At 34.9% G+C, this 12,658-nt stretch overlaps 1 protein-coding gene across 1 annotated transcript; it reads right to left on the bottom strand.

Annotated features, from left to right (window-relative positions):
* Positions 1-2,611: 2,611 nt before the first annotated feature.
* Positions 2,612-9,172, bottom strand: LOC131644994 (katanin p80 WD40 repeat-containing subunit B1 homolog KTN80.1-like). Its single transcript, XM_058915635.1, has 18 exons — positions 8,828-9,172; positions 8,322-8,452; positions 8,116-8,233; positions 7,731-7,957; positions 7,513-7,615; positions 7,204-7,274; positions 7,049-7,123; positions 6,827-6,970; positions 6,534-6,708; positions 5,933-6,427; positions 5,720-5,776; positions 4,444-5,639; positions 4,172-4,297; positions 3,971-4,045; positions 3,734-3,846; positions 3,512-3,628; positions 3,356-3,424; positions 2,612-3,267 (listed from the first exon to the last, which is right to left on the bottom strand). Exons 1-18 carry the CDS (start codon positions 8,850-8,852, stop codon positions 3,207-3,209), a joined length of 3,378 nt encoding a protein of 1,125 aa, XP_058771618.1. The 5' UTR covers positions 8,853-9,172; the 3' UTR covers positions 2,612-3,206.
* Between the last annotated feature and the right edge of the window lie 3,486 nt (positions 9,173-12,658).

Raw genomic sequence — 12,658 nt, 5'->3', positions numbered from 1 at the left:
CATTTTGTGACGTTTTCTCCCGATTCTTGAGTAATAGGAGTACCTTTTTGAAATCTCTTGATTAGTAGGACTTAAGCCGATATAGGAAGATTATAAAATTTATAATTTGGACATAAAATGTTGTGATAAGATTATGTTGACTATTGTGATTATTAATTATAAGAGATGAAATTATAATTGCATGTTATTGAACAAGTTGATAGCCTAATGGCAATGAGTTGAAGGCTGATGCCTGGTGTTGTTGGTTTGTGTTGATTGGATGTCCATATTGCATACATATGTCGTTGAGGGCTTATGCCCTGTTGTTGGCCTGAATTGGCATTGTTGAAGGCTTATGCCTTGTTATTGCCTCTAATAAAATGGCAACTGTTGGGAGCTTATGCTCTGTTGGTACCACATGCATGTAGTGTTGATAGTTGCATTTCATTTCATTTAATTGATTGTAATGTCATGTATTGATGTTGTTGTGTGGTTGACGGTGTGAGAATCCGTTTGTGATTGTGGTTTGTGTGTGGGGTAGGTACTACTCCTTAAACATGTTGTTAGACGCTGGCCTTAGGATCTAGAGGGGAGGTGAATAGATCGTTCACAGTTTTACGGAGTTAAACGACTTTTCAGCGGAAGTGATTCTGAATCGACTCGCGTCTATTCCGAACCACTATCGAAACGATTGTATATGTGTTTAAAACCAGTCAAAAACTTGAGGTAAGTGATAAGAGTATACGTTGCAGAATCAAAGCGTTGCTCTTATTGAAAATCAGATTAACTTCTTGTATGATGAACAATGTTTGCAATGCAGTAAAAGTGATAGAAACAAATATACAAACACTTGGTGATAATGATCAAATTGACGGTGATTCAATATGTGATGGATTGTGATGTTTATATAAGTTCTTAATTCACAATCTTAACACTCGAATCGTTGATCAATTTGCTATTATAACCGAACATGAACAGAATGTAAATGAAAAAGTAAAAGCGACAAGAACACGATATTTGTTTAGGCAGTTCGTCGATCGTCCTCGCTACGACTACGTCTGCCCCCAATTCCAAACTGAAATTGGGTAATCTTTCATTAATGTTGAAAGTAGTATATACAAAGAAGATACCAAAGCGATAAACCATAAACCAATTATGTCGATCCTTTGAATCTTCTTTCCCCTTAATCTTGAGTCAGATCAAGGTTATCCAAGAGCTTCACTTTGATCCCTTTCTGCAGTGTCTTCAATTCCCTCGAACCCTTGTTCTTCAATCTTCACACTCAGCCGGATCCTCGATGAAACCTCTTGATAAAAACCCCCAAGAAACACCTATCTTGGAGGACAAAACCTGCATATTTTATTCACCAAAAACCCCACAAATCTTCACCCACTAGGAATCTTCAATTCCGTTCCATGGACGTTATCGAACTCGATCACTAACCCTCAACGCAAGAATGATTATGTGTAATTGCGTTGGAGATGACGAAGAACGAAGATGAGAAGCCTTTGTGTATCTTTCAGTCGTTGGTGTTGCTTTGAATAATTGAACCTTTGATAATATATATGATAACTTAACAGTTGGAGATGAGAGAAACAGAATTTTTGGCATTCTTGATCAGTTAGGTCGACCTCTTGTAGTGCTTAGGTCGACCTAGCAGAGCTTGCAGAATTTTGCTCCCAGTTAGGTCGACCTGTTAAAGGAGTAGGTCGACCAGAATCCTCTTCAGATGCATTCTGGGGACATTTTCTCAGATTAGGTCGACCTAGTTGTTGTGTAGGTCGACCTAGCAGACTGATATGTAAATTTCATCAATTTAGGTCGACCTAGATGATGTGTGAGTCGACCTAGCAGAAGTATATGGATTTTTCTCCATTTTAGGTCGACCTGGGTTGATGGTAGGTCGACCTATCTGCTGCTTTTCTGCATTCTTCTTGTTTTGCTTGTGTTGAGTCGACCTATATGCATAATAGATCAACCTGTTCTGTCATGAGTGATCAATGCTTGCTTTTCTTTGAGTTTTCTGCTCCCGCTTTGTTGTTTGAATGCTTATTGAGTTTGCCATGAATCAAAAACATCTTTGAGTGTAATCTTGTATTCACACATGTGATATTTCACCATATATTTATTGAATGTAATTCTCACCCCTTTTCTGTTGTTGTGTCTGTGCTTCTTCGGGAGTACAGATAACCAGGTACCAGAGTAGTGCTTGGATTTTCGAGTGTTACCTGATCGAGTCTTAGGAGTCGCTCTGATACGTAACACGGGAATGTTGGGATGCGCTATGTTTTGTTTTCCTTTCAATTAATTGTCAAATTGTTACGTATCTTGATTTTGACTTTATTGTCGAACCTCCTATTTAGTGGAAACGAATTATTTGTTGAGGGCTTAGTGCCATGAGTTCTAATAAACCGTTTTAAATTCCGCTGTGTTATTAAATTGTGTTTTAATGAAATTTATTGAACAAAGAGATGTTTTGTGAATTGTTTCAGAAGATGTGACATCCTATTTGTATTACTCTGATTATTTACGTATTTATAATTATATATATGGGAAAGTGGGGTGTTAAACTATGCAACATGCCAAACAATTTGGCTTGAATCAGTGCTGAAGGAGCTAAAAGTCACCATTAGAATAGCATTTGTTCTACAATTGATTCATATTTCATTCACACTATAAATATACAGATAAAATTATGTATTCAATATTTTCTTAATATGTGTTGATTTTAATAAACAACCACAGGTGTTTAAAAATAATCATAGCACCTCTAGAGTAGTTTTAATAAACAAAACCACAGGTGTTAAAATCCATTTCATTGAAGAAAACATGAGATATACATTGAAATAACCAACCTACTACATACATCTATATTACATTTGTTGAAATCCAAATCTCCAAGAAAAACAAGAATTACATACAAACAAATAGCCATAGCCAAGATCATTGAGAATTGAAGTTAGGACCAAAAAGCCTTCAGAATTGTTGAAGACAGAGATCTCTAACAAAAGTTGCTTTCACCTTCAAGACAAGGTCAAAACAACACATTCAACTCTCTCATCAATGTCTCATTCGATACAACGCTCTCCCATCAACAAAGCCGACAAAATTGCAGGTTATACGCTGCGATTACAACAATCCAACATGAACGTTTCACATTAAGCAGCACCGAGCCAAGTTGTGCACACCTTCAAAAATTGAACAAGGTTGTTCTCAAACATCTTCTGTTATGTTCTTTGAAGAACGAGATTTAGCTCCATCGAAGATTTGGCCAATAAACCACCCTTCCTGCATCAAAATAATCATAGGCACATTATACCAGAGAGTGTAAATACATATCACTTGGCAACACCAAAGACGACGAGATTTTTTTTACCGAATGAGCATTGGAAGAGTTGTTTGGATTTTTTGCAGTTCCATAAAGCACTCATTGCAGCATTCCCTCCTGTCATCAAGATTCCATACGAGTTAGACTTGCCGACATGTAAACTAAATACGACAGAGAGGGAAATTAAGTGAAAACGAGACACACCTTTGCTCTCGGTGCAGATCAACCCCGACAGAGGGAGGTGCTGAAATCGTTGCCTTTATTGTCGAACCAAAAACTGCCACAAACTTTAACAACATATCTAACGACACCTTTACATGTCTGCAAAGAAAGAATAGCGTTAATGACTCCCAAACACAAGTCAATATATTTCGAGGACATGTGTTGACGTAGAAACAGTTCCCGCATCCCGACATGAAAAATTACCTTTCTGTCTTGCTATCAAGCAAGCCTGTGAGCACAGGAAGTAAGGAAGAAAGTAAATCTAATGTAAGAATCTCCATCTTTTCCACTAGGATACTAATGACATCGGCTTGAACCTGCATCAAGATGAAAGTATTTTCAATACTATATATATTCGATATGAAAGCCATTAATTTCTAATCAGAACAAAAACAAGCCAACAAGTGGCAGTGGCACGAGTCGACTTCGAGAAATACTCACAGATTGATCTGGTAGCTTTCTCAATGCATTGATAGCACCTTTGATATCACTGCGTTCCCAAAAATGACGCACCACCTACAAATACACATTACAATTACTAACCAGTAAGCCATGTTTAATTACAAAAAGTTTTCAATTTCTGTCATTTTTTTCTTTATAAACGAAAAAGTACTATTAATATTAATGACTAACTAAAATTACCTGTAACTTTGTCAAGCGTGAACGGAGATTACTTAATGTTGCATCATGAGTTTCCATCAGACCTTCAATTATTGCCATTTCATTTGAAGAGTTTGAATCCCTGAGAGAAACTTGAGGTTCAACTTTCTGAAAAAATTTGTACAACAGAATAAACAAGAGTTAGTTTTAAGTACCCCAAAGCAATAATTTGTGAAAGTGAGAGATTCTCTCAAATCGACATTTCATTTAACTAAAACGTACAAGCTACAATGAAAGCTGTTGTAAGAATTTACCAGTATGTCTGGACAAGAGGATTCATCGATGTTCGATGTTGTATTAGGAAGGGAGGGAATATTGTGTCTTTCTTCATTGCGGAGAATTCTTTCTTTCCTCTCAGCAGATACAGTGGCAGGAGATGCGTTAGTTTGAACTTCATTGTGCAGAACTCTTTCTTTCCTCAGAAATACGGTGGAGTGAGGTGCCTTAGTTTGAACTTCATTGCGGGGAATTCTTTTCCTCTCAAATACTGCGGATGGGGGTGTATTAGTTTGAATTTCACTACGGGGAAGTCTCTCTTTCCTCTCAAATACCGTAGAGGTGGATACGTTTGTTTGAACTTCACTACGGGGAATTCTCTCTTTCCTTTCAAATACTGTAGAGTAAGATGCATCAGTTTGAGCTTCACTGCGAGGAACTCTTTCTTTCCTCTCAAGTAACTTAGATGGGGATGCATTAGTTTGAACTTCACTGCGGGGAATTCTCTCTTTCCTCTCAAATATTGTAGTTTGAACTTCACTGCGCGGAAGTCTTTCTTTCCTCTCGAATACTGTAGTGGAGGATGCATCAGTTTGAACTTCACTGCGAGGAATTCTTTCTTTCCTCTCAAATACCGCAGACGGAGAGGCATTAGTTTGAACTTCATCGCGTGGAATTTTTTCTTTCCTCTCAAATACCGTAGAGGGGGGTGCACTAGTTTCAACTTCATCGCGGGGAATTTTCTCTTTCCTCTCAAATACCGAGGAGGGGGGTGCATTAGTTTGAACTTCATCACGGGGAATTTGTTCTTTCCTCTCAAATACCGAGGAGGGGGATTCATTTACTCGACCTTCATCGCGGGGAACTTTTTCTTTCCTCTCAAATACTGTCGCGGGGTATGCATTAGTTTGAACTTCATCGCGGGGAATTTTCTCTTTCCTCTCAAATACTGCGGAGGGGAGTTCATTAGTTTGATCTTCACCGCGGGGAATTATTTCCTTTTTCTCGCATACCATGGAGGTTGCACTAGTTTGATCTTCGTTGCTGGGAATTATTTCTTTCCTCTCAAACACCATTGTAGGGTACGAATTAGTTTGATTTTCATTATGAATGCTTCTCCCTGCTTCGCTTATTGTAGGGAGAGGTGGATTAATTTGATCCTCGTTGACTTGAACACTTTCTCTTCTTTCAAATCTCTCAACCAAAGAACGAGTCCTTCCTCTTACAACAGCAACTGCAATAATCAAATATTAAAATTTTCACTTATAAGTGGCTCTAAACATTTCTAAACTACATATGTTAAAAATGGCGAACCTCCATTGACGTATTTAACTGGAGTAATTTCTTCGTTGCACGTAGAGGACTCAACACCTGAAACAAATCAGAAAATCACACGTTAATTCAAAAGACACAACTTTTAATCATAAAAAATAATCCAAAGTATGCATAACATCACTGATTGAATGAAATTATTCTGTGATGACTTGCGTTTTGAATTTGCCAAGTGGTTTAACGTGGAAAACTTACGTTTTGTCAGGTTAAAAAAATTGTACGGAGATACAGTTTTCTCGGACTTGTCTGTGACATTCTTGATAGGATGTTTATCTTCACAAGATTCTTTGACTTCATTCTGAGATCCAATACTACTTTGAAACTTAGGAATTTCCGCACTGTCTAATTTACCTGCGGTATCTGAAAACTTATCAACATCAAATCTGCCCGTGGAAGCTCTCCGTGCATGAGCTGGTTTAAGTAACATCCCGGGCTTTGTCTTTGAAAAAGTGATGGTTTCTTTTACTGGTTTTGTCGAGTCCTTAGCATCAGGAATGTCGCGCGGCACAATGTTTTGCATAGTGAGAGTTTTGATAGTCGCTTGTTCAATTGATTTTACATGAACTTTTGTCGCAGGATTCTGCTTCGGCGTTTCCAAGTCATACATTTCCTTGGACTCCTCAGTGAGATCTACTTTTAGAGAATTAAAAGATGCTGATTTCGGTAAAGCTACGGGCTTCCCACCAGAAGCTTTATACATAAAAAAAAATAGCATTTTATTAGACTCACCGTAACTAATTAACACAGAACTTCAAATTTCAAAGAGAAACTGAGGAAAGACAAATTAGGGGCTTACAGTCGATATATATATTCTTTATCTCTTTCGACTCATCAGGAGACATGCTGCGAAAACCAGAAGTTGGTCGGATATCAACCTCTACTTTTTCAAGTTTACTTCCCTTAAGAATATGTTGATGCTTTGTGCCTTCATCTTTCTTGAGATCCAAGTCATCCCGATACGGCTCAATAAGCTGAAACGGAAACTACCACTCAGAATATGGGCTAATAAAGAACAAAGAATAGCAGAAAGGTTGTGTTTTAAGTTAAAAACTAAAAGCGAGAACTGATCTAAATGATAGTGGGTCTTACCGATATATCTGCTACCCAAACTCCAACAGAGTTTCGGTAGTGTGAGCACCCCAAAAGTTTGCCATCGTGAATGCAGATATCGTCAAGTGTTGTCCATCCCATATCAACGGTGTCGTGACAAATAACTGGTTCCCATGAAAACACCTGTAATATACGAGCTTTGCAAAATGACATCTTTATCTTTAGTATAAATATTATTGAAATTTCGCAACAAATTTTTACCCTCAAACCATCTTCATGTCCACTAAACAGTGTCCTTCCATCCGGATGAAAAGCTATCGAACGTACTCCCGTGTCCTAAAAAAAAGTAATAATACGTACGTCAGATAAGTTTCCTTCAAGCATAAGAAGAAAGATTCAGCCGGTAAAACAAATACCTCACGTCTCGCAGATCCAATGAGTTCGAAGGTTTCTAAATCCCAGAATTTCACTGTTTTATCTGCTGAACCTGTAAAACAGTATATGAACTTCAATAACTGAGTTTTTCAATAACTTCGTAGTTTTTTTTTTCTTCCAATAACTTCGGAAAATTTAAATTTCATTAATTTGATTTAACATTTAATTTTGTTGTTTGAATTTATATTTCCTATTCTTGTCTGTCTAGATTAGGAAAATCTTTCAATACCTAAATCTAAGGACTTGAATGACTTGAATTTCTATATCTTATTCGAAAGTCACTAAATCACCTGTAGCCAGAAGAAACTCGAGCGGATGGAAATCTAAGGACGTAATGTGTCCGTCATGGAAGTTGAAGTCGTGCAAGAGCTTTCCAGCAGTTAGATCCCACACCTGTAAATTGGTGATAACGTCGATAACACAGTTTATACATACAAAAATTGTAACAAAATGAAATCTATTGCAATGTGTAATACAACGAATCTCGAAATGTATGAATCAATTTTACCTTCACAACATTATCGAATCCTCCAGAAACTACCCAACGGCCATCCGGAGTGAATTTGATAGTATTGATGCCTTGGCTATGACCCTTGTATGTATGAATACATCCCTTTTTCCGATTATCCCAAATCTTTAGATTAGTGTCCGTGGATCCAGACGCAAAAAACTCACCGAACGGATGAAACTCAACCGATGTACAATTGGATCTATGCCCGGCAACAGTGCGAACCACTATACTTCAAGAACAGCGACAAAAATATTAAATCATATTAACAAATTTCGAAACTTAAAACGTAAAACTTAAAATGGTGCTTATGGATTCTCCTACAAGGCTATGCATGCAATGTAGATCACCATGTAGTCATGGACTGATTAAAGATTTAGCTTACTCTTCGATTCTTCCAAATCCCAAAGCCTTATCACACCCGATGACGATCCAGCCAGAACTAAAACTTCTCCCGAATCAAATGCAACGGATTCAACCGGACTAGTATGACCAGACAAGCTCTGTGTATGATTACAATTACTCAATAAGTCAGCATTGTTACGCCAAAACTCAAAACGCTCGAAAAACAAAGGCAACAATAACACTAACCGATACAGAAGTTGGTTTGCCAATAGTCCATAGATTGACTTTGTGATCATCCCCTCCCGTTACGAATAGACGACACCCCTTCTTTCCGATCGTTAAACAATTCACATTGCTCGAATGAGCCACAAATTCCTCTAAAGTCGATTGGCTCAGGAAATCAATCACATTATCAACAAATTCACTCAACAACTTACAAAATCAAATAAACATAAAAATCAAAGATTCAAGACCTTCAACTAATTGAAAATCACTTACCAACAAAATCTACACCTTCATACACAAAACTCATGATTTTCAACTATAATAAACTTTTCACAGCAACTTCTAAAATCAGAAAACCAAAAAGTCCAAAACAAATCAACTAATTAAGAAACACCTAACCTAGATTTCCATAGAACCACCTAAAAAATTTATTTTTTTGCAAAAAATATATTTAAAAAAAGCTGAATTTCTACACTTAATTATAACATCTTTATTTATTTCTCAAAAAAATAAAAAATAAAGGATACGAATTTTGTAACCACGTTTTGCCATTTTCTGATGGGCACCTCTGAAACAACCTTCTTGAGGTGAAAGGAAACAACTTTCTGAAAAAAAGGACCAATTGATGACTTGGGTCGACTTCAAAAACGACTCTTGCTGCTTCAGCTTCAGCTTCAGCTTATTCCAAACGCGCGATTCAAAAGCAGATTATTAGGTAGATGAAGAATGAAAAAATGGAAACTTTTGCAGAAGTTAGGAATTGGGTTGTTTGTGTAAAAGAGGGAAATGGTCTGAAAATAATATAAAAAGGAGAATAAATCAGATTCAACTCTAGGAACAAACAACTATGATGAATGAACTCAGAAAAAGAATAGATTTATTTCTCTTTCCTTTTTATTTTTCCAATGATAATAATTTTATTATTTTATTTTCTTTGTTATAATAAATAATAAATAAATACTATACTACCTTTTTTTCTCTGTGTTTTTTTTTTTTTGATTAATTATATTTAGAGTTACTAAATTTGTAAAAAAGAATTTGAAACCTGAAGTGTGAATAAGGTGGTACCAAACATAGTTGTAATAAATGTCTCTTTCAAACTTTCCAAGTGATGTCACAAACTAACGTTAAGAAAAGAATAACTCAGAAAATAAATTTATGATAATTTTTAAATCATATTTAAGATTGTTTTTTGAAAGTGTTGATTTAGTTTATGTAAACGAGTAGTACTTTTTTACAAGAGGATCAAGTGACATAGATCATGATTTTTAGTGAATTGTTATTATTTTGTGAGTAAAAGTTGTGTTTTATTAGATTTTCTTTTTAGAAATCCTAATTGATTAAGGTATCTATCTGATACTAAAGTGATTTTACAAAATTTTCATAAATTTCAATTGGTTGGGATAATTAAAACGTTAACACGATAGTTTTTTTTATTTTGGGGACTTTTCTTTTGGACAATATATCTTTAAACACATCACATACTTGATGAAAATTAGTTTTTGACATTTCAGTTGGTGTAACCGCTTATCGTATATGGGATAACCGGTTACCCTATTAGACAGAGGCGACATAAGTGATTTTGGTTGGGGTGTAACCGGTTACCACTGTAACATTCAGTTTGTTCTGTTTTGCTTTTAATTGTGTTTTAGCTTCTCCAATCATTTATAACTTGTATATATAAGGGGTTTAATGCTCTCTATTGGTGTTAATGTCAATTTCTATTCTCACCCTCAATTACTCTCTAACTTTTATTCTCTCTCAATTCTCAAAACTTCATCTTCTCCAAAATTAACCTAATTCTCCATTAATTTACCTTAATCGATGTTGTATGTTCCAACATTTGGTATCAGAGTCTGGTTGTGATCCAACTCCGCTGCAACAATGAGTATCGTTTCCAACTATCGAATTCCCACCAACCTACCGATTCTTGATTCGAAGAATTATGACAAGTGGTCCAAACAAATGAAAGTTTTGTTTGGGTATCAAGAAGTTCTCGAGATCATCAACAATTGAGTTACACCACTTGGGGTTGAGGCTACAGTTGCACATCAAGCTACATTCAAGGAACTGAAGAAGAAAGGCTACAAGACACTCTTCTTGATTCATTCTTATGTTGATAGCGATAACTTCGAAAAGGTCAGTGATTGTGAGTAGGCAAAGCAAGCTTGGGAGATTTTGGAGAAAGCTTATGTTAGGGCTGCTAAGGCTAAGGTGGTGAGGTTACAAACTCACAAAAGGCCATTCGAGTTAACGCAAATGGGAGAGAAGGAAACGATCAACGATTATGTGACGTGTATCACACGTTTGGTGAATCAAATTAAGACATGTGGAGAAACCATTCTAGAGAAGAATGTTGTGTCGAACATATTGCATTCTTTAACTTCAAGATTCAACAATATTGTAGTGGTTATCGAATAATCGAAGGATCTTGTGACGTTGAGCAAGGATGAACTTCAAAGTTCACGCGAGGCGCATGAACAAATAATGGACGAGAGAGGAAACGATAAGGCAAAAGCGGAGATAGCTTTGCAAGCTCCTTTCAACGAGAAGAGTAAAGGATCGAAAGGAAAATGAGCTTCGAAGAGAAGCAAAATTTTCAGAATTTGGGTGGAGGTGATTCACAAAATTTGAAGGTTTCGATGGGACAAAAAGATGAAAGCAACAACTCAAATAGATATGATGATCGAGGCAACATGAGAGGCGGAAAACCAATGGATAAAGGTAAAGTTCAGTGCTAAAAATAATATAAAAAAAAAAAGAATAAATCAGATTCAACTCTAGGAACAATGAACTCAAAAAAAGAATAGATTTATTTCTCTTTCCTTTTTATTTTTCCAATGATAATTATTTTATTCTTTTATTTTCTTTGTTATAATATATAATAAATAAATATACTACCTTTTTCTCTCTGTGTTTTTTTTATTAATTATATTTAGAGTTACTAAATTTGTAAAAAAGAATTTGAAACATGAAGTGTGAATAAGGTGGTACCAAACATAGTTGTAAGAAATGTCTCTTTCAAACTTTCTATGTGATGTCACAAACTAACGTTAAGAAAAGAATAACTCAGAAAATAAATTTAAGATAATTTTTAAATCATATTTAAGATTGTTTTTTGAAAGTGTTGATTTAGTTTATATAAACTAGTACTTTTTTACAAGAGGATCGAGTGACATAGATCATGATTTTTAGTGAATTGTGATTATTTTGTTATTAAAGATTGTGTTTATTATGATTTTCTTTTCAGAAATTCTAAATGATTAAGGTATTTGACACTCAAGTGACTTTACAAAAAAATTCATAAAATGTCAATTATTTAAATTTGTTGGGAACAATATCAGAGATCAATAAGATGAGCATTTTTAACTTTGGGATGAAGTGTGAGTATATCAATCTCCTTTAAGTGAAAATTCTTTTATCCACATATATTGTCACTCTTTTTATTCGAATCAAAGGCTCATGATATTATTTATTGGGATAATTCGGGAGTCAAGACAATGGAGCATTTTAACTTTGATGTTTTTTTTTATTAGCACACATCTTTGTGAGAAACACACCACATATTTATTTAAAATTTTAAAATGATGGGGTATGGGTCACATCTCTTATAAATTCAATATTTCCTTCATTTTTAATCGGTGTGGAACTTTGACACAACTTTCACACTTGAAACCCAATAAAATTTGACTAAATATATAAAATATTTAAACAATAAAAAAAAAAAGTTTTACGTTAAGATTATTTTAAATTTAGAATGTAAGAATAACATTCTAATTAAAATATATTAACAAATAAGCCTTAAATTAAATGATGATGGAAAATTATGTCTCAGACAAACAATAATGATAGCTAAGATAAATCATTTTAATTAATAAAATAACCTAAAAATTAATTTAAGTAAATCCACAATAAGTAAGAGGAAGATAAAAAAAAGAGAAAATAAAAAAATATATATCCCATTCGATCACATTGGTCTACTATAATGAAGATAGCAATTTTCTAGTTCACTATACTTTCAAGAATTATTACAAGAGATTACAAAAGAGTTAAATAAATAATCATCTAAATTTCCTATATCAAACCTTATTTTCTACCCAAGTGTTTCTCAATCTCTTCAACTCTTTATATATGAATCACACAAACACAATGTGTTTTGAAGTGTTTCACAATCTCCTTAGATATTTCTAAAGTTTTCCCAATTTTCAAGAACTTCGAGGAGTTTCCACTATAGTCTCTATAAATTTTCCTACTAGGATTGTCACATATTTCGTTTGTCTTTCAAACTTCATTCTGAAGGTTGTTCTTATAAGAATGATACAAATACATATTTATAACTAGTGAAATCCAATAATTCT

The sequence above is a fragment of the Vicia villosa genome, linkage group LG1 (assembly GCF_029867415.1).
Source record: "Vicia villosa cultivar HV-30 ecotype Madison, WI linkage group LG1, Vvil1.0, whole genome shotgun sequence".
In the NCBI taxonomy this organism is placed as follows: Eukaryota; Viridiplantae; Streptophyta; class Magnoliopsida; order Fabales; family Fabaceae; genus Vicia; species Vicia villosa.
Note: the sequence above shows the minus strand (reverse complement) of the source record. Positions and strands in the feature narration are given on the sequence as shown.

Bases quoted from the DNA above. Each gene is read 5' to 3' on its own strand.
- LOC131644994 (XM_058915635.1), bottom strand. From the start codon at position 8,852: ATGGCAAAACGTGGTTACAAAATTC. The intron at 6,428-6,533 runs GTAAGCCCCTAA...TTATGTATAAAG, and splicing joins AAAGAATATATATATCGACT to CTTCTGGTGGGAAGCCCGTA. The intron at 3,268-3,355 runs GTAAAAAAAATC...ATTTTGATGCAG, and splicing joins ACTCTTCCAATGCTCATTCG to GAAGGGTGGTTTATTGGCCA.